The sequence below is a fragment of the Syngnathoides biaculeatus genome, chromosome 14, assembly GCF_019802595.1.
Source record: "Syngnathoides biaculeatus isolate LvHL_M chromosome 14, ASM1980259v1, whole genome shotgun sequence".
Lineage (NCBI taxonomy): Eukaryota > Metazoa > Chordata > Actinopteri > Syngnathiformes > Syngnathidae > Syngnathoides > Syngnathoides biaculeatus.
Window position 1 is genome coordinate 23,291,146 of NC_084653.1, and position 26,437 is coordinate 23,317,582.

Genomic DNA, 26,437 nt, shown 5'->3' on the forward strand with positions numbered 1-26,437 from the left:
AAAGCCTGACGCATTTGACAAAAAAACATACCCCAATATTATCTAGAATACGCGATAAAGAGTCGACTTCTAACATATTCTGTTCAATCGCCACTTTGGAAGCTTGTGGGACATGGCTAAGGGGGCGGAGCTTAAGATCCCCATCGGAAAGGTCCATTCCCAAGTGTGGAAGCCAATAAGAAGAAACTTTCAATGTTCTTACCTTCCTTCTGTCATCATACTCTGATTCAGCACCGAAAATCTTTTCGGCGTTGGCTTTAGGGTATTTGCTCTTTAGGAAAGCACTGATGGTGTCGGTCGTCAATGCGTCCCCTTCATTAACTCTGTTGTACAACTGCATTGAGTGACAGGTTAGATGAGATTAAACTCACATCCCTGTACCCAGTCAATAATTTCCCAGAACTGCCTGATCGGGCCGCGAAGGCAGGAATTAACCTGCGCAGTGCAAACACGTCAACAATGACACAACAACCTGCGCTGGAAAGGAACAACTGAGTATGTGGTAAGTTTATGTACTGGAACAACTGAGTATGTGGTAAGTTTATGTACTCTTAGTTATTCAGTAAGGACTCCAGAGAGAACAAGAGAGATTTATATATGCGATATACTTACTGAGGCCATGGATATCAGGGCCTGGGATAAATCATACTCGTCTGCGATGTAATTCAGGAGTCGGTAAAAGCCAACCCCCGCATTCGAGAAGCCATCAATCTTATCTTCGGCGTTGACAACAAACACATATCCAATTCTGGCCAAAGTGAGCAAAACAAGTATTCAATTTGCAGATAAAATGAGAAACAGCACCTCGGTGAAGATTATAAATGTCTAAAGTGGAGCATAAAACAGCAACAGATGCACTCACCTCAGGGGGATCTTGTGTTTGTAGAAGAGCCCGGAAAGTTTGACCAGCTCGACGCTTTTCTCCTCTTCTGGATTGAGAAATAGCACCTTTGAAAATGCCCAAACGGGTTAGGAAATGTGTGCCAGAATGAACGGGAAAGAGAGGAATTAACGCTACACTTACTGGACACTGATAGACTGACACTATATAGAAACCTTTATAATAAAATGATCAACTCAATAGGAACCTGTATCAAATTCTTCCTTTCCATTCGGAACAATTCCTACATTGACAAAGGTGGAAGTCATATTTAATTACTTTATTTAGTTTTCTGACAGATTCAATCAAATCTTTATTTAATACCTTTTTATATTTGTTGTCATTGTAAAAGCAGAATTATTGATAAAGCTCCTTTTGTAACCACATTCAATGGAGCAGATGGAGCTTTTGTTGTGGCGAGCGGCTATAAATAATACAGTGGGATTTCCTCACACTTTCATAACTAAAGAACCAAATTTCAATTATTATTATCCTCCAGGCTGCAAACTCACTATTGCCGATTGCCATAACATAGATACACAAATACAGCTCACCACGTATATAGACATACAAACCAGTGACAAAGAACACAAAAGATATGACTTTATTTATAGATACAAGACAAAAAGTCCTTTCTACCTTTTTTCTGTTCAATAGAAAATTCTCAGACAATCTGGAACCCTTCTATAAAGAGTATACAACACAAGTAACTGTCACGTCATAATCCAAGTCGCTTATCCTCACAAGGGTTGCAGGAAAGCCGGAGCCTATCCCAGCTAGCTTCGGGCGAAAGGCGGACTACACCCTGAAGTGGTCGCCAGTCAGTCACAGGGCAGATATCCACACCATCACTAAGCGGGAATCGATCCCACGCTGCTCGCACCGAAGGCAGGCGTGTGTACCACTCTAACACAAGAAACTAAAAAGATTAACTTTCGAGCCTCACCAGGTTGAAGAAATTCCGCCTGATCTGTCTGATGACTCCCGGAAAAGTTGTTCTCAGCAGCTCTTGGACACCTCCTGGCCAGCTACTGTACATCGGGTCCTTCTCAATGTCATTCAGCCACTTAATATAGAACATTGCCAAAAAAAAAAAAAAAAAAAAAAAAAAAGGAAAAAAAGGAAATAAAGTGCAGGTGAAGCATTTTTAAGCAAAAGAGAATCCTACTTCAGTGTTTGTTCTCATCTAAGACTTGTATATACGGAAATACAGCACTGATGAGTCACCACAACGCACCATTATAGCTGGATGTCTGATATCTAAGGCATATTTGTCCGTCACATGGTTGGCAGGCAATTTCAGGAGCGCGCCTTGATGCTCTCCTTTCACACCCAGGTTGTGAAGACCTTCCAATACCCTGGCCTCGCTTCTGAGGAGCTCCAAAATGCTATGAATGAAAGATGACGACGTTGGGGTTTTAAATGGCATCAAACTTGTGATTATGTGCCAATAGCAACATACAGTGAAGAAAATAAGTATTTGAACAACTGAGAAAACCAGGGCTAATATTTGGTTGAGTAGCCTTTGTTTACAAATACATAGGTCAAACGTTTCCTGTAATTGTTCACCAGCTGTGCGCGCACTGCAGGAGGGATTTTGGCCCACTTCTCCACACAGATCTACTCTAGATCAGACAGGTTTCTGCTCCCTCCAAACATTTTCTATTGGGTTTAGGTCTGGAGACTGGCGAGGCCACGCCAGAACCTTGCTCTGCTTTTTACGGAGCCACTCCTTGGTTATCCTGGCTGTGTGTTTTGGGTCATTGTCATGTTGAAAGACCCAGCCACGACCCCTCTTCAATGCTCTGACTGAGGGAAAGAGGTTGTTCCCCTAAATCTCACAATACACGGCCGCGGTCATCCTCTCCTGAATACAGTGCAGTTGTCCTGGCCCATCTGCAGAAAAACATCCCCAAAGCCTGATGCTACCACCCCCATGCTTCACAGTAGGGAGGGTGTTCTTGGGATGGACCTCATCATTCGTCTTCCTCCAAACACAGTTAGTGGAATTATGACCAAAAAGTTCCATTTTGGTCTCATCTGATCACAAAACCTTCTCCCGTGACTCCTCTGTATCATCCAAATGGTCATTGGCAAACTTAAGACGGGCCTTGACATGTGCTGGTTTAAGCAGGGGAACCTTCCGTGCCATGCATGATTTCAAACCATGACGTCTTAATGTATTACGAAGAGTCCCCTTGGAAACGGTGGTCCCAGCTCTTTTCAGGTCATTGACCAAGTCCTGTCGTGTAGTCCTGGGCTGATTCCTCAACTTTCTAAGGATCATTGAGACCCCACGAGGGGATATCTTGCATGGGGCTCACTCCGATTGAGATTGACCGTCATGTTTACCTTCTTCCATTTTCTAATGATTGCTCCAACAGTGGACCTTTTTTCACCAAGGTGGACTTTTAAAGGCGGACTAAAAGATCTTTAAGGGTCAGAACTATAGTTGATGGACCGGTGTTCAAATACTTATTTGCAGCTGTATAACACAAATGAATCATTTAAAAAATTATACATTGTGATTTCTGGATTTTTCTCTCTCTCACAGTGGACATGCACCTACGGTGAAAATTTCAGACCCCTCCGTAATTTCTAAGTGGGACTTGCAAGATAGCTGAGTGTTCAAATACTTATTTTCTTCACTGTAAAGGTAAGTGGCTGATGCTTCCAGTGGAGGACAATATGTAGACCACTGGTGATCTCTGGTTGGAATCCTACCTGAAAGGGTTGTGAACATCCAGGTCAATGCGCAAACCATTTATGAACAGCTCCCCATCTCCTGGGTGAACACCAATGGTCTCACTCAGATGCTAGAAGAAAGAGATGGTTGATAGCCAGAAAGTTCTTTTTTTTAATTGACAGAATCGATCGAGAATCAAATTGATGATGTCGCGGAAGTTATTTCAGCTACAGATCACACACACTTATCGTCTAACTTGTGAAGCGTGATCAAACCCAAATCTTTTTTTTTTTTTTTTTTTTTTTTGCAATGTCATGTTTGGACACCGCTTCCGATTGCGCACCTTTTGGTTTTCCTCAATTTCTTTTCTCATCTCGCTCTTTACAGCCACTCTTGTCAGTGATCTGTGGGAATAGTAAAGCAGTACAGTAAAACATACGCTCGCCATCCGCCTTTATCACACCCACGGCCGGCAGTGAAATGACAGTTTTCATCTCGGAAAAACCTGTGCGCCCTCAAGGGGGTAAAACGCAAATCCCCCCGAAAATGAACGACTCTTACTCATCACATTTTTTTTTTTTTTTTAAATGAACTAGATGGGTAAATATGAGCAGACATTTTATTGCGGTGATAATGGGATTCACTCTATATCTAGCAAATCTGTAATCTTAATGGATGAACCTCCAAAATTAAACAGAATGTGGTCAACAGTGCTGGTTCCATCCATCCATCTATCAATCCATTATCTGGGCTGCCTATCCCCACAAGGGTCGCGGGAGTGCTGGAACCTATCCCAGCTATCTTCGGGCATGAGGCGGGGTACACCCTGAACCGGTTGCCAGCCTAACGTCGGGCATTATTATTTTAAAAACAATTACGGTAGTGTGCATGAAAAAGTGTGTTGTGAATGAGCAGACGTCAATACCACTTGGGGGCGGGAATAAAAAACGTGAAATCATATCAAATATGTTAACGCCTCGGTCAGCGATCCAGTTTCTCACCTCGCCTTGCTTGGGAAATTTTGACTGAGGTCTCGCATGAGCTTCAAAGAGTCAAACTTTGGCACAGACAGGATTCTGGCAGCTGCTTGGAAGCTTAGGTCTGCATGGATCAAACATTAAATTATGTTAAACAGAAAACCTAATGTAAAAAAAAAAAGATGACCCCTGTTAAAAAGCGAACTATGACCAACATAATCATACAGCAATTAATAATGGGCCAATACTTGTTACCTTGGAGCTCCCACACTTTGAGAGGCGCCATGTCGTCGGTACTGTCCAGTAAATGCTTACGGAGTTCGCCGAGTTGCTCCTGGAGTTCGGGATGAGATTTTCTTGACAAAAAGAAAAGACACATAAGAACACGGCGATGTTGGCCACGACATTACGACGTTCGCGAGTCTAATCATATCAAATTCAAGAGTTACATAAGCAATTCTGAAGCTTCAGTTGTCCAGTTAGTGAGATATAACTCATACAAATCAGTTTTTGAATCAATAAAGGCGAAACAAATTAAAATAATTAATTATAATTAATGAAATGAATAATAAATGTACAGTTGATTAAAATGCAAGTGTAGCGAGCCTTCGGAGCAGATATGGAAGTTCACGGTGTAGTCTAGAGAGAAATTGCTCTTGTATGATTCACCACAATAAGAAATACATTGTATTTGTTAAATGTATCTGTGACTTTTAAGATAGACTCTTTCATGGTATATTGTTTGATTGTATTGGATTAATTTAGTGTTGGTTTGTGTACTTATTGCACATGTAAACTAGTGAAGCGCCTTACTTCAACGTTCCAAAAAAGAATCCCTGAACTTCGTCATTATGATCTTCCTCTGCCTTGATGGTTGTCTTTGAATCTACAAACAACAACAATGCGTCTGCTTGTTATGCACACAAGGCTCCAACAATGAATATCGGACCGACCTTTGACTTGGGTGTCGTCCACCGCCTTATACTCTGTGCTTTTGATTGCTAGCTCCACGCCGTACCCAGATAAAAGCAACTTCTGCTTCTTTGGAGTCTGTGTAAATGGTTACAGGTTGTTATAATGACGGAGGCAGATCCCTACATATTTGCAAGATAGTCACATAAAATGTGAATAATGTGTATTATACAGACTTTACTCGTTTTTCAGTTTTACCGCTAAAGAGCTAATAGCTTATACTCCCGAATAGTCCACTAGATGCTTTTGTGGTCGACGTCCTTGTATAAGATTCAAAGGAGTATACCAAACGACATGGAAATTATTTGTTCAGTCATAAAACTACCTGAGTTGTACTGCTCCAAGTACTGACAACTTTTGCTCATGTATTGTATTATAAGATAGACAATAAGGTCCAACTTTGCTTGAAGCAAATAAGTGCAAGGCAGCCTCGTGATGCATTTAGCTTTGAATTCTGCTGCAGTGTAAACAGAATTATAAAAAAAAAACGTTCACTCATTAAGTCAAGGGCTTTATAGAAATGTGGCCCACGAGACATGCAAGGCTCGTAATTAGTGCTACTTCATTTAGGTTAAATTCTGAGATTCCAACAACCCATCAATCGTCGAGTGTGGGCTGATTACTATTTTTCGATACGTATATTGTTATTGAGTTATTTTCAGCAGCATCACAAAGACACCATAGGTTAAATACATTGTTGCATTAAAAGTACAGTTAAGTGTATTTTATGGCAATGTTAAATACACATCCTATAAGTGTACTGTATGGCTAACAAAATGTGTCGTGTAATTCCTGCCCAGTTATCTAAAAAAAAAAAAAAAGACTGGATGGCTCACTGGCCATCAAAACTAAAGTCACCATCCGCCATCTTGATCCTCCCAAAACAACCATGCCGACCTGTTTCGTGGCTGTGAGAAAAGATTCCACAGGTAAATTAGAACGATTTACTTTGACACTGTTAAAGTTTGTAAAGGTTTTTTTTTTTTCCTCTGACGAGCTTAATTCACTTGAACAAAGTTTTGTTTACGGTTGTTGTTGTTGTTCACTCTCTGTTTCACCTTTGTAGGCCGACTGTTTTTCGCGAAAAAGTGATGTCAATATATTCCCCAAACTTCATCAGTGGACAACAAGAAAACACATTTTTTCGTTGAATTTCATAATGCAGAACTCTGCAAATCGAATTTGATTTTCAAATGCGAGGAAAAAAAGTTAAGATTTTCTGTCAGAAATAGGACGTCGCAGAGACAACAAAAGCGTGTATCATGTATTTTCCCATTGCGAGTCCTTATTTCCTAAAATATATCGTTTTTATGACAAAGAATGCTTGTTTTTTTGATATGTTATGATAGTAGTGCTTCACAGCGTATTTTGGGAAAAGTTAACATGTCTCGGAAATTGGGCCCTACGTAATATGCAAGGTTTCTTGGTAGTCACGGTGTCTGTCATATGTCTTTCTTTTGCACTTAGCCTTTTTTGACTGACCAAGTCGAATTAAAAATCCTTCACGTTACCAGAACTGAAAAAATGACAAGCTCACATGACCAGTTTTTTATTCTACATGCCAAACTTTGAGAAAAACCCCACCATAATCCAACCTATCAACCATGTCCTCCACACATTTTGGGAGTACCAAGATGGCGACCAACTGGCTTCAATCGATCGACATACCGCTCGATGTGTATGCGCTATCCAGTCTTTTTTTTTTTTAGATCAGTGTTCCTGCCTCAGAACAGTAGGAATCTTTTTGCAAAATATAAAATACAGCTACTTTGATGGAGGATTATCAAATGTGTATTTGGCCGATCCTACCCAAGAGAGAGAGAAGCTAGTCCAAGTGTGCAGAGCCAAAGTGCAAAATCTTCACTTTGGTGCAGGTGAATGACGCTACACTCCAATCAAGCAAACCATAACGCTCGACTGATCAGCCCCTCTGAATAAGTCGCAACACTTTCAAGTCTGGCCTTCGTAAACGGTTGACCACATCTGAATGGCTGTGACCTCTCAGGTGCATTTTCTGTAATCTAAAGAAGCATTTCCACCCTTTCAGTCAGGCAGAGCTCAAAAAACTATTTGTCTGCTGGGAACACAAAGTATAGTCACCTTGACACCCGTGTGAGATTCACAGCCTTGCGCCGTTAAAAGACCCACTGTACACCTCAACCCTTGGCTTTTCTCTAGCATGCCTGAAATAAATGTTCCTTTCCTGTGACTCTCTTTTTCCACAGGGACGCCGCAAGGCCAATACGGCCGAATCAGTGTAAACAGGTGAGAATGAGTTTGAATGAGTTCATGCTATTAACCTTATAACAGGAAGTCATTTTTTCCCCTCCAAAATTGTTTCTATTAAAGGTTGGTATGCACTGGGTGTAAGAAAGAGAAACTACAAGGAGCAAGCGGAGGGCAAAATGGATTGATGGGCATTCCTCTTTTAATGGATTCCATACCCCGATTATTGCCGGGTGTGTCGGCCAATCAAAAAATTAAACGCCCGACCTCAAGTTATCGCTTGAAATGAGATTGGTGGTGTGGCTAAATAATTACCTTAACGACTGATCAGATACTCTAATGTGTCACATTGACATCTTGACCGTAACCTAACATGGCATCTGTAAAGCTGAAATTGGTATTAATGCTGCATGTAGCAAAAGGCAACATTCTCGCTATCAGATTTTGTCGCCAACCGCTTGATAAAAATAAAAGGTCACACTTTAATTACACGCCTTACTGGAAAAACATAGGTGGCGCCACAACGTAAATTACCTTTATGACTAACATTCACGTGTCATAATCACATCTTAACAGCGTCTACAGTGCGAACGTGGCATCTGTAAAGTTGAAATTTACGTTGCCATTGGATACAAACAAAATGACAATTTTTTTGGGAAGCACAACTTCAAGTAGTGAAAAAAAAAAAACAAGTATTAAAAAAATAAAAGAAATTCTAAGAATACATTTGAAAGAATAAAGGCCTCCTTTCGAAGAAATGCCTTGCTCGTAGACCCTTGGGACAATGTGGCATTGAGTTGAGGCTAAAAGCATCTTGGTGGCTACTAATTTAGAAGTACTGCACATAGTAATGACTCATGCTTATAGTTTAACACAGACCAATAATATAATTTCTATCCATCCCTCCATCGTCTGAGATGCTTATCCTCACAAGAGTCACAGGAGTGCTGGAGCCTATCCCAGCTGTTATGAGGCAGGGTACATCCTGAACTGGTCGCCAGCCAATCGCAGGGCACATGGAGACAACAGTCGCACTCACAATCACACCTAAGGGCAATTTAGAGAGTCCAATTAATGTTACGCGTTTTTGGGATGTGGGAGGAAACCGGAATGCCCGGAGAAAACCCCACGCAGGAGCGGGGAGAACATGCAAACTCCACACAAGCAGGGCCGGGATTCGAACCCCCAGTGAGGCCAACGCTCTAGCCAGTTGCTCCACTCCACTATGAAAATGTTTTAATCATGGCTAGCTTCCTCATTTAATTTTTTTCAATTTATTTTTGACACTGTTGTCCAAAGATCGCAACCAGCAAATAACATTAATAAGTAACGTACACTTTGACTCTCATAAACCAAACTTGACTCCATGTTCAGGCTACTTACCGCCAGGAAATGACGCAGCACATATGTCAGCGCTCCCCCATTAGCCTTCTCTGATAACGCGGTATGAAAGGTGGTGAACTCCTTGGTTCCAATCTCAGCATACAGGATCACGACCGGGACGTCTGTTTTATTAGCCCCAGGATATATGTGATCACTCTTGTACAAATACGGATGGGGCCTGCAAGCGTTTGAGAAAGCGCCGCTGAAAATTACATTTCACTTTTCCAAGGGCAAACTTGCACTTGGTGTGAGTGTCAAAGATTTCCAATATCAAATTAACGTGCGAAACTTTTCTGCCCCTGGTCTGCTGAGGAGATCCGCGCGGGCTTGGGTTGTGTCACTCGGATTTACCTGCCTGCGGCGGCCTTCAGAAGCTTCTTGATTTTCTTTGTACTGCAGCTCTGTTGGCCGTGAATGGAGACAAAAGCTGGACAGGCCTCAGGTGGCGGCTCATCGTCGGCTATCTGTGGAGGAAGGAGTACACTTTGACAGAAACAGAGAACAAAAATACAAGGCTGACACTGTCGGTCTCCAGCGCCTTATTGGATTATTTCTGGGTTGCAGTAGTATTTGCTATCTTCCATAGTCAAATAAATACTCTTTATACTACATCATCCATGCATTTTCTATAGTACTTATCCTCATTAGGTTCACGGGTGAGCTGAAGCTATTTTTTTTTGCAATTACAGAGGTCAAACGTTTCCTGTAGTTCTTCACCAGGTTTGCACACACTGCAGGAGGGATTTTGCCCCAACCCTCCACGCATATCTTCTCTAGATCAGACAGGTTTCTGGGCTGTCGATAAGAAACACGGAGTTTCAGCTCCCTCCAAACATTTGCTTTTGGGTTTATAAGTCTGGAGACTGGCTAGGCCCCGCCAGAACCTTGATATGCTTCTTTCGGAGCAACTCCTTGGTTTTCCTGGCTGTGTGGTTGGGGTCATTGTCATGTTGAAAGACCCAGCCATGACCCATCTTCAATACTCTAACTGGGGGGAAAAGAGGTTGTTCCCCAAAATCTCACAATACATGGCCGCGGTCATCCTCTCCTTAATACAGTGCAGTTGTCCTGTCCCATGTGCAGAAAAAAACCCCCAATGCATGATGCTACCACCCCCATGCTTCACAGTAGGGATGGTGTTCTTGGGATGGAACTCATCATTCGTCTTCCTCCAAGCACGGTGAGTGGAATTATGATTAAAAAAAAACTCCATTTTGGTCTCATCTGACCACAAAACCTTCTTCCCATGACTCCTCTGTATCATCCAAATGGTCATTGGCCAACTTAAGACGGGCCTTGACATGTGCTGGTTCAAGAAGGGGAACCTTCCTTGCCACGTATGATTTCAAACCATGAAGTAATTTGAGGGTCAGAATTCTAGCTGATAAGACAGGTGTTCAAATACTTATTTGCAGCTGTATCACACAAATCATTAAAAAAAAAAAAAAAAAAATCAGGCGTTCTGATTTCTGGATTTTTATTTTTAGATTATCTCTCTCACAGTGGACATGCATCTACGATGAAAATTTCAGACCCCTCCACGATTTCTAAGTGGGAGAACTTGCAATATAGCAGGGTGTTCAAATACTTATTTTCTTCACTGTATGGGCACAATGAATTTCTACAACAAGCATACCTATGAATAAAATGCTATTGTAGAACAGCGTATAGAATATCTACCGTTTTTACATGATGTGTGGGGAACTGAAAAGCCTGCAAGCACTGAAGTCATATCATATCATTCAAGATAATAATCGCTGAACAGTTCAATTCCAAGACAAATATTTCACCTGCTGTTTTTGAGAGTAATGACTTAGCAGTGCCAAAGCAATTGTAAGTAAAGATGGCAGAGGCCCCCAGGTCATGAATTTAGGGCTGCATACAAAAAAAACTTGCTCATAAAATATGTACCTGTCTTCCAATGTGTTGGTATATTCATCGATGGCATGAATAATTCTGCAATATTTTACACGGCCCCCACCGACCACATAAAGTCATATTACCAAGCTGCCGGAGCGATATCATCAAAATGTTTTAGATTTCACACAATTATAATTTGCAATCACACCTTACCCGCTGGAAGGCGTGAACAGCTGGGGAGTAGAAGCGCAGCGAGAGAGCCATTTTCAACAAGTTCACTTGAAGATCTGTGAGGAACTGGTTGGCTTTCTTAATGATCAGGTTGTAGTAGGAGCGCACGGACTCTGGGATGGAACGAGATGAGATAAATTAGAAGTGAAATGTGATGTAAATGGAGGTTAATGATTCCAGCTCAACTGCGTACCTCCTTGCTTGTACACGGTGAGCTCTTTTACAGTGTCGACAAACTGCCAGAATTTCTCGTTGCCATCCTCGCCAATAAACTCACTAAAGAACAAAGGTGGGAGGTTATTCAATATATAAAAAAAGCGTAGTCTCGGAGCAACATATCACATAATGAACCTCAGGACTACACAGCAATATTTCATCAATAAAACATAGTGAGACCTGTTAAGTCAAATTACCCTGAGCCATAATTTCCTGGAAAAATGTGCCGCACAATTTCAACCAGCGTCATATCAGCACATCGGGGCAGGCTAATTCCAGGCGCGTTTTGTTACGTATTCAGCTTTCTGACAAATGATCAAGACAAACGCGGACGACATCTGCGTGCCTCCCAAGACCTCAATTCAACGAGCACAAGTTTTGCTTTTTTTCTTCATGTAAAATCTATTTTTTTTTAAAAAAGAGCAGCCTCTACAAAGGTTGTCAAGACAAGAACGTGGGACGGAAACGAAAAAACGAACAGACAGCGCCAGTTAGTATCAACGTGAAGGTCATGTATTTTAACGATTTCATTTTTGCACGTCCTGCCAAAAATGAAGACGTTTTAGGTCCCGACAGTCTCACTGCAAGCGAGCCAAGCCCTCATCAGGGTGCCGGGCCAATCACACGTCCGACTACCATTGCGCTGGATCCGGCCTCCCCCTCGGCGCAACAAAGTCTTGAAAACAAAAGCATTTTGGTGGCACAGGGGCACATTGTGAAATGGAAAGCACCAGCCCCCACCCCACACTTAAAGAGAGGGCCCATGAAAACTCCATTGTATTACCACTTGAACTGGCAGAATTTCATCACCGAGCGGGCAAAAGACACACGTTAATCAGTGAAGTAGCACGGAGCCCGGCATTTTCGGAAATACGCAGATAACTATAAAGAGTTGCTTGTTTTTTTAATCCCTGCCATTGATGGCTGTTGAATTAAAACATGAATGTCAATGCATATGATTTAATTTTACACTTCACTGGTGGGCAGGCTCTCCCCCAAAATATATATCTATATATATATATATATATATATATATATACACAGTATATTGATATGCAAACACATTTAAAGCAAACGTTCCATAATGTCTGACTCTCACATGGGGTGCATCTACAACAGGGGTGCCCAGACTTTTTTTTTTTTACCCCAAGACCTACTTCTCAAGCATCCAGCCTCTCTCGATTGACGGGGTGGTGTGACGTTTTTTTTTCTTTTTTTTTTAAGAATGGCCAGTGATGCAATAGAATGACCAAGTCACAAAGATCTACCCACGACAAAAATGCAAAACATATTTATTTTAAAGTGTATTGAGGATTCTGTATGTGGAAATATATGTTTGTGTGCCTTGCATAACCGCATGAGCCAATATTACATAACATAATTAACTTTAAGCATTTTTTGTAACTATCGGAGTTAACGTTGATGAGCAATAAACGCCATATGCATGAAAATGCACACCTGGGCTGCGTCACTCACGTCAGTGGATTCGTCCAACTGCAGTGAGAAACACTCAAAATCTCCGATGTCCTTCCACACATCAGCTTTCACAGCACCTTTACAGCTGCAGAGATTTTAATTGAAGATAATATTTCCGCTTTATTTTTAAAAGATCGGAACAACGAGTCAGCTGTGCCTCTTTTATGTGTGATGCGACAAACCCGGAAACGATGCTTCGGTGACTGCTGTGCAGCCAAATTGGGATTTTCGTTCACTTTTCTAATCCTCAGGTCGCTTTTCGGTTGTATGTCGGCGTCGTATTTTCCACAAACAGTTCGAAAATGCCACTCCACTTTTCACTCCACTGGCAGATGAGGCAAACGCACTTCAAAAATTACATAGTGAAAAAAAAGTCCACCTCACATTCCGTGTGAAAGTGAAAGTTTATGTCCTCTTTTCTGCGGCATCCATAATCATGTTTGTTAAGATTTCTTAAGCGAGAGCACATTGACAAGAGGCAGCGTACACACTGGACTGTTCACCAGCCAATCATAGGACGCGCATCACATTCACACCCAAGGGCAATTTGGTGTCTACAATGACGCTAATACGCACGTTTTTTTTGGAATGTAGGAGGAAGTCAGAGGACCTGAAGAAACGGGGAGAACATGCAAACTCACAATCACCGCCGAGACACACATACACACACTTGCTGGTGAGATGACAAAAAGCAGTCTGTGAAGCCTCTCTAATGGCAACAGCCTCCATTCGCCATGGTAACGAAACGTCAACTTCCCATTGGCCTAGCAGTACATGAGGCAAGATGAGGACTTAGTCGCTAGCACAATCTTGGAGTTTCCACAGTATAAAATGGATAGCAAAAGTAGTTTATTAGTGGTTTAAGTAAAAAGGCAATATTGTTAAATTGTTAAAGTAAACATTTCATTGTGTTGCATATGTGTAAATAAAGATACTCGATGAATAGCTGTAGCTCAGGTCGCTATGTGCAAATGACAATTCAGTGTTGCTACATTATGACTTACTGCAACAATAGTGGGGTTTTTTCTTCCTCTTATAACTGTAAGTCATTATTTCTTTAACAAAACTTTCATTTGCAATGGCACATAAGTACAGCGTGCATGCCCACGTATGCGTACTGTACTGTGGTACGTGTAAATACCTTGTTTCCAAAAGGAAAGGTGTCGAGTGCCATTTGGCTTTGAGACTTGCAACGACGCCTTTGGATGCGAAAGCAGTGTGTTGCGCGTTGAAGAGCATCAACAGGCACAGCAGGAAAACAGTCCTCATCTCCATCGCATCAACATGAAGTTGCATGAATCTGCGCAGGGAGCAAGCGGTCCAGTCCGGCAAGCCTTTCACGTGCGAGGGTCGGGTCAGTCGGTCCCGTGCCACGTATGACTCCTCGAAATTACAGCCTCAACTCTGTTTGCATCTGCGACACATTCACTCAATTTAGCGAAAGTGCTGCCGAGGAATCACAACCGTTATCCACGCGAGACAGTTATAATAAACCTGCCGCGCCGAACCAGAGAAACTCAGATTACGCCGAAGCTTAACAAAGTTTTACCTTTACCCGCTTAATATGACGGCAACACGATATATGCAGTGGCTGAACTTGCTAACCGCAAACATGTATACAGAAGGCCGGACGTGATGAAGGTAACACTATACTTTGCTGTGCATCCAATTACAAATCCTTTCACGTGTTATTGATCCTGACCGCTACCATACAAATACAATGACTCCTTCCCCCGGCGTCTATTTTTGGGCATCAACCATGGCTGCACAATGCAGACAGACACGCTTGAGCTTGCAACCGGCATAGTTGACGGATGGAGTTTGCCGGTTTGAATTACACTTATTTCTATATATTGAAACTAAATAAAATCTTAAATTGAGTTATTTATAGTAATTTTTACATATTAACGTGTTTTACTAACACAATGCTAGGAATAAATAATGAAACGAGTATTATTTTCAACTGGTGATAGAGAAAGTCAAACAGGCATAGCCACGGACAACTAAAGGCCCGTGGACTACAACTAAAAAAAAAAAACATTCCCACCAAAACTGTGTAGGTTATCCCATATTAATGTGAAATGTGTACACAATGCTGTACAACAATTTATACAATTGTGTTGTTATTTTTTTTCCTTTTGTAACAGAATCTTTTGACTCTAAATAAGCAAATGAGTGCGGCGCATTGGTGCAGCCGTAAAGCATTGGCCTCACAGATCTGAGGACCAAGATTCAACCCCGGCCCTCCTCACGCCTGCGTAGGTTTTCTCCCACATTCCAAAAACATCCATTAATTGTACACTCTAAATCACCCATAGGTGTGATTGTAAGTGCGACTGTTGTCTGTCCATGTGCCTTGCAATTTGCCGGCAACCAGTTCAGGGTGTACCCTGCTTCCTGCCCGTTGACCGCTGAGATAGCCCCCAGCACTCCTGCGACCCTTGTGAGGATAAGCGGCTAAGAAAATGAATGGATAGATGAACAAATCAGCTTCCAGGAAAAACACTGGGACACATTGCCAAAAAAAAAAAAAAACTTTTCACGGTAAGGAGGCTAGCCCTATCGCAAATACTGTAAAAAAAAAAAAAAAGTGACAAATTGATGCCCCTGTGGTGAGACAACTAAAGGGGGTGTCATGTCGCAGGAGTCAAGCCAAGAGAAATGTGAATACCCACCACCAAACCTATTACTATGGTTACCAGACTGGCAACCATTATCCCCCGCACCGTGATTGAGTGCGGTGGGGCGTCATCCATTAAAAATTTGAGAGACTGGTAGGAGTGTGATGAGACGGTCACGGTGCCAAGGTGACCTTCACTCCCACCAAAACCGACCACCTCTCCGGAGGACATGTGAATTTAAAATCTGGAGGGTGGAAGGCACCGTGGGCCGGAGTGGCAGAAAACCTGGCAAAGTTTCCTACCCAGCCCCCCCAAAGTCACATATTGGTTGATGATGTATTAAAACTGGAGTAAAGAGAGGGTAAAATTCAGGTCGACCAGACCGGAGACCAGGACAGATGTGCCAGGACCCAGCCAGGCGTCGGCCTCATCATGCCTCGTGCCAGGTCTCCACTGTACCCTGAATAAAATGTGAATGTGCTCAATGTAGAAAACACATACACTGTGATTGACAATAATGACAATACTCATTTTTAATTGGCGCTGTTGGATCCAACAATTTGTTAATTGTCGTACTTTTTAGTGGTGGGGAATTGCACTGCATCACGACGACTGGTGTTCCTTAACATGTTGCCACGCTAATGTAGCGACGCCAACCAAAACAGAATGCGGTCGTGTCGGTGAAAAGTCGACGCAGAATGAATTAGCGCGGCTCTTGTACTGGATCTCATTAGAACGGCGCAGATGTAATAATGACCGCAAGTAATGATGCTTCACACTTCCATCTGAATGATAGTTCAAGCGTTTGCCCGACGACTCGTTTTGAATTGTTGCGAGCGCTACGTGGCCTGTAGCGTGACTCATTAAAATGGCTCTTACAATTTTCACAATGTAGTACTTGAGAGATATATGGGTAATGCTCGCCTTTTGTAGTCTCAGCAACACAACCCTAGGATGTAGATCAAGGGTGTCAAACTCACAGCCTGGGGACCAATTTGAGCCCGATAAGATGATATTTTGTGGCCCATAGTTGACAAATGTTCCGTGTTACTCCGGCCTCCATGTTTATTTTGTTGTTGCCCTGACGTTTTTATATTGTTTTTGTTTTTTTTCCAATTACTCGTAAGCTTCAACTTCAACAACTTTCGGCAGTGTTTAGCGACAAGTTAGCCAAAATCAATTTGCTAATGCTAGTCACAGTCATCTCTTTTTTAAAACGTGCCATAAACAGACATATTGGCAAAAAATACAAACGATTTCTGGGAAAAAGAGGGAAACGGAATGTTTTTGTTAAGCATAAGTGTCTGATATGCACAGAGAAACTTGTGGTGCTCCAGAAATACATCACATATCTTTATCACTGGACGTGCTAAAGCGTTATGCAAAATTCCAGGGACACGAGAGCAAGGATCGGGTAAAGCAAAGCAAATTTATTTTTATAGCGCATTTCATACACGAGGTAACTCACTGTTCTTTACACGATTAAAGGCATTTGAAAACAAAGAGATGAAACATTTAAAATGGATTATAAAAACAATAAAAATGACAACTAAAACCACATACAGTGGAAGTAATGTGATCAAAAAGTGGATATATTCTAAAAAGCATGAGGAAAAAGGAAGTTTTCAAACTGGATTTAAAAACATTCACAGTTGGTGCTGACTAGTAGTAGCAGAACTTTAAAATGCATTCTGAAGGTGACTGGAAGCTGGTACAAGGACTTTAGGATTGGAGTTATACCGCTTTGTTTTGGTCAGAACGTGAACTGCAGCATTCTGAATGAGCTGCAGCTGTTTAATACTCTTTTGGGGGAGTTAATGTTTTTGCTAAAATATCAAAATTGCAAAATGTCTTTCAATAACATTGAGGTATGAAGGTGTTTTTTTTTTTTAAAAAAAACAAGCCCACTTTTTAAGTAAATTGCATATGTATATATATATTTTTTTTACTGGCTTCTGATTTCAAAACTTAGAATCCAACAATTTGTTATTTATATGGGATAATACATTGCAGGATGATCATACGCATATTTGGAATCATAGTCAAAACACCCCTCGGAGCGAAAACTACGATATAGCAGAATTGCGATTAAAATGACTGTGACATCTCTGTACTGTTGATAATAAAGATCAAGAAGATTAGCTGTCATTTTTTAACATACTTGAAACCTTTTTTTTTTGTGGAGTACGTGAGTACTACAAGTCCAAACTCACCCAGACTATCTCTCCAATGGCCCCCAGGTAAATTCAGTTTGAGATCTCTGATGTAGATGGATGAATAGTGACGTTATAGTGTATTAATTTTTAATCAATGTCGAGTTGAGGGGAAAATAGTATTGTAGGAATTAGTCACTTTTTTTTTTGACTTTTCAGTTTTCGCGTTGAGTCTATTTTAGTAGCAGTGCAAGGGGTTGGATGCGCATAATGTCATTGCACCCTGCCAAAGGAGATAATGGGACTGTGGGAATGGGGCGTGCACACGCGTGCACACGGACACAATTGCAGGCGGCCGATTAGTGGACTCCCGCGCAGCCAGTCAGAGCGCCTCAGCAGCCGGGGGAGGCTGAGGGATGCTGCCGGTGGTGGTGGGTGGAGGGTGTCGGTGGCGGGGCGGGGGGCGAGGCTGCGCAACAGTCCCAGTCTTGCGACATCCTCTCCCGAGACGGCACGCGCCGCGTTCCGGACCGGAATCAGCGGGACGAGCCACGGAAAGCGTAGCTTTTTCAGAACTTTGAACCTGCCATGCGGCTTAACTTTGGAGCCGACGGTCGGGGCGCTGTTTTCGAGAGGTGATCGACGTCCAAGATTGTCAACATGTGGCAGCCGAAATCATAACTTATTTGCCCCCGCTCTCAGTGATGGAATGAAGACGAAGGCCAGCATGGATGATAAGTCCAGCAAGCTGATCCTGGTTCCGATCCTGGCTGTGCTTTTTGTCACGATAGGCTACCAGTACATGTGTCCCGCCGGCAGCCATTCGTGTCCGCTGAAAAACGGAGACGCGCCGCGCGGAGTGAGCCTGCTCTCCGCCGGGTACCTGCAGGACGGGGACGATTTCGGGGACCAGGACTTGGAGGACGACAACCCCGCCAAAGCGCCGTCCCAGTTCAACTTTACCCAGCGGGACTTGGACCGGCGCGTGGAGTTCAACATGAAAGGGGACGACGTGATCGTGTTCTTGCACATCCAGAAGACCGGCGGCACCACGTTCGGCCGCCACCTGGTGAGGAATATCCGCCTGGAGCAGCCTTGCGACTGCAAGGCCGGCCAGAAGAAGTGCACCTGCCACCGGCCGGGCAAGGACGAGTCGTGGCTCTTCTCCCGCTTCTCGACCGGATGGAGCTGCGGTCTGCACGCCGACTGGACCGAGCTGACCAACTGCGTGCCCGTCATCATGGATAAGAAGGAGGTCCAGAGGAATAAAAGGTAAAGCTTCAAAAAAAAAAAGAAAACCCACAGTCATCTCTCAAAAATTTCTTAAAAAGCTCAGATCCATATAGTAAAAACAAAAGTTTTTCGGATTTTTTGGGGAGGAGGGAAATTTATTTTATTTTATCCAACAATCCCACACAAGAGTCCTGTAATAATTGTTGAAAAAATGTGTTGCATGTATGTACTTTAGTTATTTTTTCACCCAAATTCAGTCAGTCCACTAAAACACACTTATTGTTTGTCAAATAATTTCACATGAACTACAACTTATCAAAATATTAGTGTAATTTATATGAATTGGGGGGAAATGATGTCATGTTGGGTCCATTGATGACTAAATTCTCTATAGGTGTGAAAGTAATTGGGAATGATTACGTACCGCCTGTGATTTGCTGATGACCAATCCGGAGCCAAACAGGATATTGTTTGCAGATCACCCGTGACCCTAATGAGGATTAGCACTCCAGAAAACCATGTACCGCATCATGGAGGGCTATGGTTTAGCATGCTTTGCTTCACATTTCTAACATTTGGAGTTTGACTCTTGCACGTTTCCCCCCCCCCCCCCCTTCCTTGCATGGATTTTGTCTGGGTTCTCCAGTTTCCTCCCACGTTCAGAAATTACAAGCCTGTTCTGTTCACTGAGGACAAAATGATCTGTGAATGTTTATTTGTCTTTACGTGCCCCGATCTCTCATCTTTCTTCATGGAAAACCTTTACAAAAGATGCTGATTGTCCAATAATTGCGGCCAATCACACGCAATCAGGGAATTTATTTGGCGTGAAGGCTTTGCAACCTGTGAGGAAAAGCAGTCTTTCGCAGTCGGCGTGCAAACTATAAATAGACAAAAGGTTCTGGTCCTTGTGTGCTCATCAGTCCCACACAATGAGGCTCTGTCTAACTGCGCTGCTAATGTTATTCCATTGCTGCTGCAGTCTGGCCCATTAACCAACTGTGTACAGGATCCCCTTCTCGATGATATTATTTGCCCAGATGTGTTTAAGCGCCCCCTCTGTTTACTTTAATTGCCAATACATCACTGCGCTACTTGCACAATTGTTTCAAGAGGCTCTAAACTGAAATTACACACATACTCACTGAACTATGATGTGGGAAGAAATGGGTGCTCTCCAGTGCATATCTTTCAAATAGTTTTTTTGAAAAATTATTATTATTGTTTATGGAGTTTGCATGTTCTCCCTGTGCCTACGTGGGTTTCCTCCGCGCACTCCGGTTTCCTCCCAAATCCCAAAAACATGCAACATTAATTGGATACTCTAAATTGTTTGTCTCCATCTGCCCTGCGATTGGCTGGGAACCAGTTCAGGGTGTACCCCCGCGTCCTGCCCGTTGACAGCTGGGATAGGTTCCAGTACTCCCCGCGACCCTTATGAGGATAAGCGGCAAACCAAATGGATGGATAGATGACTTCTTGTAAGGAGTACCATGCTGTCGCCAGGCTCCGCCCACATAAAGTGACGCAGGCAAAAATGCATTTCATTTCGGGACGGTTTGTTGATCAAAGTTTTCAGTCTCGGGATTTTTGCTAAAATGGCTCCCTCAAGGCTGAATGGTTCATTTTTGGTTCCGTCTTGTTCATGGGTCCGTGAGACTTTTTTTGTCGGTAGCCCAATGAGGATAAGCGGTACGGAAAATGAATGAATGTCCTTCAAAATATTTAAGGGGGAAATCATTTGACAAAAGAATAACGTATCGTGATACAGTATATTATTATGGGTTGTATTTGGCAAGTCAATTACACAAATTTTGTTGCAAAAAAAAAAAAAATGACGGCTAGGGGCCATTTGCTACTCAAATCCAAAGATTAACAGATATTTATTAGAGATTAAAAACTAAATTAAAAAAAAGGGGGACTCACCGACTATTACCATATTGACCAACATTGAAATACAGTCACATAGTAAGCCCACGTGTTCATTAAAAAAAAACAAGGCAAAAGTTTTATCCCTAAAAAGTACATTTCATATTTTTTGGTGGCCACCGTAACATTGCACAGAGAAAAAAAATAAATAACACTGTGACAAACTATTTAAATAACATTTAAATTAAAATTGTATATGAAAATTTAAATAAAGGAATTACCTGGGCAGCACGGTGGAGCAGCTGGTAAAGTGTTGGTCTCACAGTTCTGAGGTCCCGGGTTCAATTCTGTACCCGCCTGTGTGGAGTTTGCATGTTCCCCCTGTGCCTCTGTGGGTTTTCTCCGGGCACTCCGGTTTCCTCCCACATTACAAAAACATGCAACATTAATTGGACACTCTAAATTGTCCCTAGGTGTGATTGTGAGTACGGCTGTTTGTCTCCATGTGCCCTGCGATTGGCTGGCAACCTGTTCAGCGTGTACCCCGCCTCCTTGCCTGTTGACATCCTCCCCGTGACCCTCGTGAGGATAAGCGGCCAATAAAATAGATAGATGGAATTACCTGAATTGATGTGAAAATGGAAACCAACATTTCTAAACTATTCAATACAAATGTTTTTTACTTGAAAGTACAAAAACTGTAACAACAATATCTAAAAAAATATGCACTTCTGGATTTCAGTGATTGATTTGTGTACCACTAGAGGGAGCCACTACTGGTACTCGTAGCACACTTGCAGAATCACTTCAATTTGAACTCGAAACCTCAGAACTGTGAGGCAGACCACTAGTGATCCGTATGAATTTTAATCTCACAAATAAACACGTACCGTATTGCCAAAATCAGATGTGGTGCTTCTCTCAAGATTCAAGAGCCCCAAAAGTTTGTAACCGTAAGTTTTTCTCTCAGCAGAACTGACGTATGTTTTATTTAGTGCATCCGCAAGTCTTTAAAAAGCACTACACATTAGGCCGGTCATAAAACGAGGCATTAAAGCTGCATCAGTCCGAGTTATCTCCTCAAAACGTAGGTACACGCGCGCATATCAGGTTGGGGGGGGGTGCGGGCGGGGGCACCAACCGGAAATCTTTGCAAGACGGCGAGAACTTCCCATCTCTTGTTTTGAAAGCTACAATTGCATGGTGATGTATTTAAAAAAAAAAAAAAAAAAAGGAAAAAGAAAACAGGCGCGCATGATTTATTTCTGCTGCGCCAAGTGTGTTTCCTCCGCTCAGAAAAGTGCTCAGTGGATGCGACAGCTCTTCATTTCACAGCTGCAGCCTCCACTCAGCTCTCGCAATCCTCCCTGCCCCGTGTTCTAAAGTCCCGTGGCGTCCGTTCCGAGGCCATTTCTGCCCCCTCGTCCTTACCGGGACACATTATGACTTGGCTAATAACATTATGCGCATTTCACCGTGGCATAGGAGCATATTCGGCTGTAATACCTTAATTAAAGAGTCTTCCTCAGATAGTTGCCAGAAGTGTTTACTTGGTTCAAAGAACAAGAGTGCTTATTTGACGGTCAAGTATTCCTTGCGAGGAGGTTTTTGGAAATGTTTTTCGATTTAAGTAATTTGAATCCTTTTTTTTTTTTTTTTTTTTTTTAATCCAATCGCAAAAATGCATTGGCAGCATGGTGCGATAGTGGTCACGAGATGGGGGTTCAAATCTCTGCCAAGAAATCTCTATGCGGACTTTTCCTATGGAAGTGAATATGTGCCATCAGGATTTGAAATAAAAATCCCTCTGGAAATTTTAGGTTGTAAAATTCACATTATTTCAAAGTGATCATTTTCAATAGCTGTATTTGAATTTAAATTTTCAATGTTGACAAATTTGCTGTATAAAAAAAATTTGACCTTTCAAGATTCAATTCAATATTTTCAGTGTCCTGAGATTCAACTGGCTAAAATTCGCCGTCTGAAATTCAACGTCTAAATTCAGTGTAAAGAAGGCAGGGTTACTTCAGGTCAGAACCCAACACTTAGCCAATCGCAGTGAAGCTTTCTTAGTCACGTGACATCACACACTAAGAAAGCGTAACTGGATTGGCTGGGTGTTCGGTTCTGACCTGAAGTAACCCTGCCTGGTGGCCCACGTGGTGAATTTTAGACAACGAATTGTAGCCAGTTGAATCTCAGGAGACTGAAATTGAAATATTGCATTTGAATTTTGAAAGGGTTGAATTTTTTTCATAAGCTATACTGAAATACAGCTATTGAAAATGATCACTTTGAAACAACAATGGGAGTTTTACGACGTAAAATATTTCAGTGGCGTTATTAATTCAAATCCCTGTGCCACATATTTACTTCCATATTTTCCTGTTCCTCCGGTGCTCGCATGGCTTTTCTCCGGGTTCTCGGGTTCCTTCCCACGTTCCAAAATCAAAACGTGCGTGTTAGGTTCACTGAAAACTGTCCTTGGGTGTGAATTTGAGTTGGAATGGTCTTTTGCCCGCTGTGTGTGTGAGACCTGCAAGTGTCTGGCGATTGGGTGTTTATTTTTTTAATATTTCCTCTGCTCATGTGTGTGTGGCATTTTTCAGCCAATATAACACATAACAGATAATTAGTGGTCTTTTCCATTGTTTTATTTTCCAATTCCTTGTTCTTTTTTTTTGGGTCATTGTTGAAATATTCAGCAGCCTGTAAGGGTCTGCGCTGCATACAGCAGAACTTGAAACTATGCTGTGAACTTTAAACAAAGGAGATATTTATTTGTTTTGTGGCATATTGTAATTAACATATAATACACAAGCCCTAGATAATTGTGCCCATCCCACATGAAATATGTCTACTTTTTGTACTCTGTTGTCATTAAGGCAATTTGTGTCTGTCTTTTTTTTCTTTTCTTCTAATATCTAATTATTTTCACATCAATATTGAGATCTTTAGCAATGACGTGCTATGTGTAGCGGCACTTGAATGTCCAATGTAAATGTCAGCTTTACAGATGCCACCTCGCCGCTGCCGGCAGCTTGTGGAGCCAGATGGCAGGATCAGTCACCGTAGATGTAAATGCAACCTAGTGGCACCAGCTGTTGGGGGAAAAATAGCTCTTTTATTTGACGTGTGTTGTTTAGTTTTGCGGTGATTATCGGAGCGGACACATTTCGGTAAATAGATTCAAAGTTAACAAAAAAATAATAGAACTCCTATTCCCATCTGAAATAGTCACATTCGGATAGTTTCGGCTCTAGATTGACCGGGCGTCAGCGCAGTGCAGGCGCTCACCTCAACGCCTCATGAGATGGGAGCGAGCTGGAGTGCAAAAAAGGTGCGTGATAGCGACTCCACCTTCACCGCGCCGTATTGGCCTTTTCAGGCCGGGCACGGCCGAGCCGGCCGGACGGCCAGGGAAAGGTCAGGCGTCACAAATGATCAGTGTGCATGTCCTGCCGTGTGGCTCGTCCGGAGCGTGCTGCCCATCAGCGGGGAAGTGGGCCAGGAAGGTTTTTTTGGGGGGGTAGAAACGCACCCTTATAAGGCTTTGTTTCCAGCTTGTTGACTGGGTTGTTTTTCATAATTTCTGGAGTCAAACAAACAGATGCTGAATATTACTTTTCGTGTGTTGAAAGTACACAGTGTGAAATGCAATTCTCTTTGTTTTATGTTTAATTTGACAGTAACCTTCATCTCAGGGTGGCGATAAACAACTTGAAGGTTCTCTTTTAAATCAAAATATGTACTGTTGTTATCTGGCAAACCTCCCCTTGTTTTCAAGGGAACAGACTCCTGTCACCATAAAGCGCAATCTACGTAGCTCAAGTTTGCGCCAGCAAGCCAAAGCAAAAAAGTCATATGATTGACGATACCTACCTCTAAAAACTCAAATGTCTTCCCAAACTTTTTCCACTAAACTGTCAGCGTACAATCCTGAAAATGTCTTAGGCTAATCCAAAGTGGTCGGCGGTCAATTGCTGGGCGCATTTAGGCAATCTACGGGCATTTCAAAGTCTTCAAAGAAATTAAAGGGGAACTCCACACATTGTAAATAACAATGTATCAGATAGGTCATGTGATTCGTATCATGACTTTAAAATAAAGAGGTCTGACTACTCGGAGGCCTCCGCACGGGACATAAGCGCGTAAAGAAAGGCCCCCGGAGCTCCGGGCCGGCAGCCCTGGATGGTTTTTTGTACGGGAATGACACGGAGTCTGATGAGCGAGCTCCGGCGGCCAGGGAGGGCGTTCGCCGAGCTTCGGCAGCATAGCTCGCTCGTCATACTCTGTGTCATTCCCGTCCGAAGAACCATCCAAATATTCAACATTATTTACAGCCACAGGTTCAAATCTGTATGTACGTATTCCTCCGTCTTCCCGATCAACCGATACTTCTATTTCTTCACCAGATGAGGACGAATCCGAGAAATCAGCGCTGACAATAACTGTTTAGGAACGTAACCAAGGACATCACACGTCACAGCCGCTCATCTGACTCCCAAAATGTCAGTTCCTGGGAACATTCAAAATTGCTGATATAAACAACGTTAAATGATATCTGATGAAAATAAAACAACAACAACGCAACACAAAGCGCAGGGAGAACATGCACTCCACACAAGAAGGCCGGAGGCAATATTCAAACCCAGAACTTCAGAACTGTGAGGCAGAGGTGCCAAATACTATTTTAACGTGCTGCCTTGTTTTGTACATAGAGTGTACAAGTACACATTTTTGGTAGCTTGGATGTCAAACTAGACATCGCACATTGGCTTTTCTAATTTGTTGTTGTAGCTAGGCAATCGCATTGTTCAGTCGACTTCTAGTTCCAGGAAGGCAGCCACTTTCCACAGGTCCATTACGGTCAGCGTAGTGGGACCAACTACGCGGTTGAAGATGTGCTGCACGTCGTGACGGCCCTATCCGCATTTCGGGTAGAGGTTGACAATAGTATTGTCGACACGAGCCTTATAGTCATTGCGATAGTTTGGATCTTGTGGCCCGCGGAAGATCCATTTCGGTTTTGTCCACCTCGGGGGTAGGGTCGCCACCAAGGACGACTACCGGTTTGTCGCCGACCACCGCGTCTTCATCCGCCGTTCGGTGGAGCCTACGTAGCCCGTCTCGGTAGGCTTGTTCGTCGAACACCTCGTCGGTGGGGATGTCTTCGTCGATGTCTTGACGGTATTTACTGACGTCATGGGGAAGTGACCGCGGTTGAGGTGGTTTGTTTGACACCTGATGGGAGGGGTGCGCGGGTATCTAGCAGCGTAGCAAACACTGCCGGGCGAGTAGTTTGTTGTGTTGCTGGGCCGGTAGGATTTTGGTCTCACGATGCAGGTGGTCCTCGTTAGATGGGCTCAGCGTGCCAGAACCATCCCGTAATACTGTAAACTAATTTCCTTGTCCCTGATTTTCATGGGTTACCGATAAAGATTAAATGTAGATTTGATTGTATAGTCAGAGTATCCTCTTTTGAATTCAGGAGAGCTCATTTTCTTTTTCAACACCATTTTCGTTGTAATTTATGCTGATGACTCAAGTCTTTAAAAACAGATATAAAATGGTCATTAGACACTTTCTCGTTGCTTATACATAATGAATGCACAAGGCCACGGCCCGTATGCAACACAGTACAACAGTGCAAT

The 26,437-nt window shown here is 42.7% G+C and overlaps 2 protein-coding genes across 4 annotated transcripts in view; one reads left to right on the top strand and one right to left on the bottom strand.

Annotated features, from left to right (window-relative positions):
- uggt2 (UDP-glucose glycoprotein glucosyltransferase 2) overlaps nucleotides 1-14,711 on the bottom strand; it is a 54,911-nt gene extending 40,200 nt beyond the window's left edge. For 2 of the 3 annotated variants that reach the window (XM_061841989.1, XM_061841991.1), the window contains exons 1-17: nucleotides 14,463-14,711; nucleotides 14,049-14,321; nucleotides 11,409-11,491; nucleotides 11,198-11,328; nucleotides 9,476-9,588; nucleotides 9,125-9,302; nucleotides 5,497-5,593; nucleotides 5,357-5,429; nucleotides 4,799-4,899; nucleotides 4,568-4,667; nucleotides 3,910-3,970; nucleotides 3,605-3,696; nucleotides 2,118-2,268; nucleotides 1,827-1,946; nucleotides 863-948; nucleotides 613-748; nucleotides 203-334 (exon numbers count right to left, since the gene is read on the bottom strand). In XM_061841989.1, coding sequence (XP_061697973.1) covers nucleotides 203-334; nucleotides 613-748; nucleotides 863-948; nucleotides 1,827-1,946; nucleotides 2,118-2,268; nucleotides 3,605-3,696; nucleotides 3,910-3,970; nucleotides 4,568-4,667; nucleotides 4,799-4,899; nucleotides 5,357-5,429; nucleotides 5,497-5,593; nucleotides 9,125-9,302; nucleotides 9,476-9,588; nucleotides 11,198-11,328; nucleotides 11,409-11,491; nucleotides 14,049-14,203 — 1,809 coding nt within the window. In that variant the 5' untranslated portion in view covers nucleotides 14,204-14,321; nucleotides 14,463-14,711. Of the gene's footprint in view, nucleotides 1-202; nucleotides 335-612; nucleotides 749-862; nucleotides 949-1,826; nucleotides 1,947-2,117; nucleotides 2,269-3,604; nucleotides 3,697-3,909; nucleotides 3,971-4,567; nucleotides 4,668-4,798; nucleotides 4,900-5,356; nucleotides 5,430-5,496; nucleotides 5,594-9,124; nucleotides 9,303-9,475; nucleotides 9,589-11,197; nucleotides 11,329-11,408; nucleotides 11,492-14,048; nucleotides 14,322-14,456 lie in introns of all 3 variants that reach the window. The other variant, XM_061841990.1, reaches the window with a different exon arrangement.
- A 2,265-nt stretch (nucleotides 14,712-16,976) lies between these two features.
- Nucleotides 16,977-26,437, top strand: part of hs6st3b (heparan sulfate 6-O-sulfotransferase 3b) — a 93,761-nt gene continuing 84,300 nt past the window's right edge. The window contains exon 1 of the mRNA XM_061841929.1: nucleotides 16,977-18,953. Within this exon, the coding sequence (XP_061697913.1) occupies nucleotides 17,980-18,953 (974 nt within the window). The 5' untranslated portion in view covers nucleotides 16,977-17,979. The remainder of the gene's footprint in view (nucleotides 18,954-26,437) is intronic.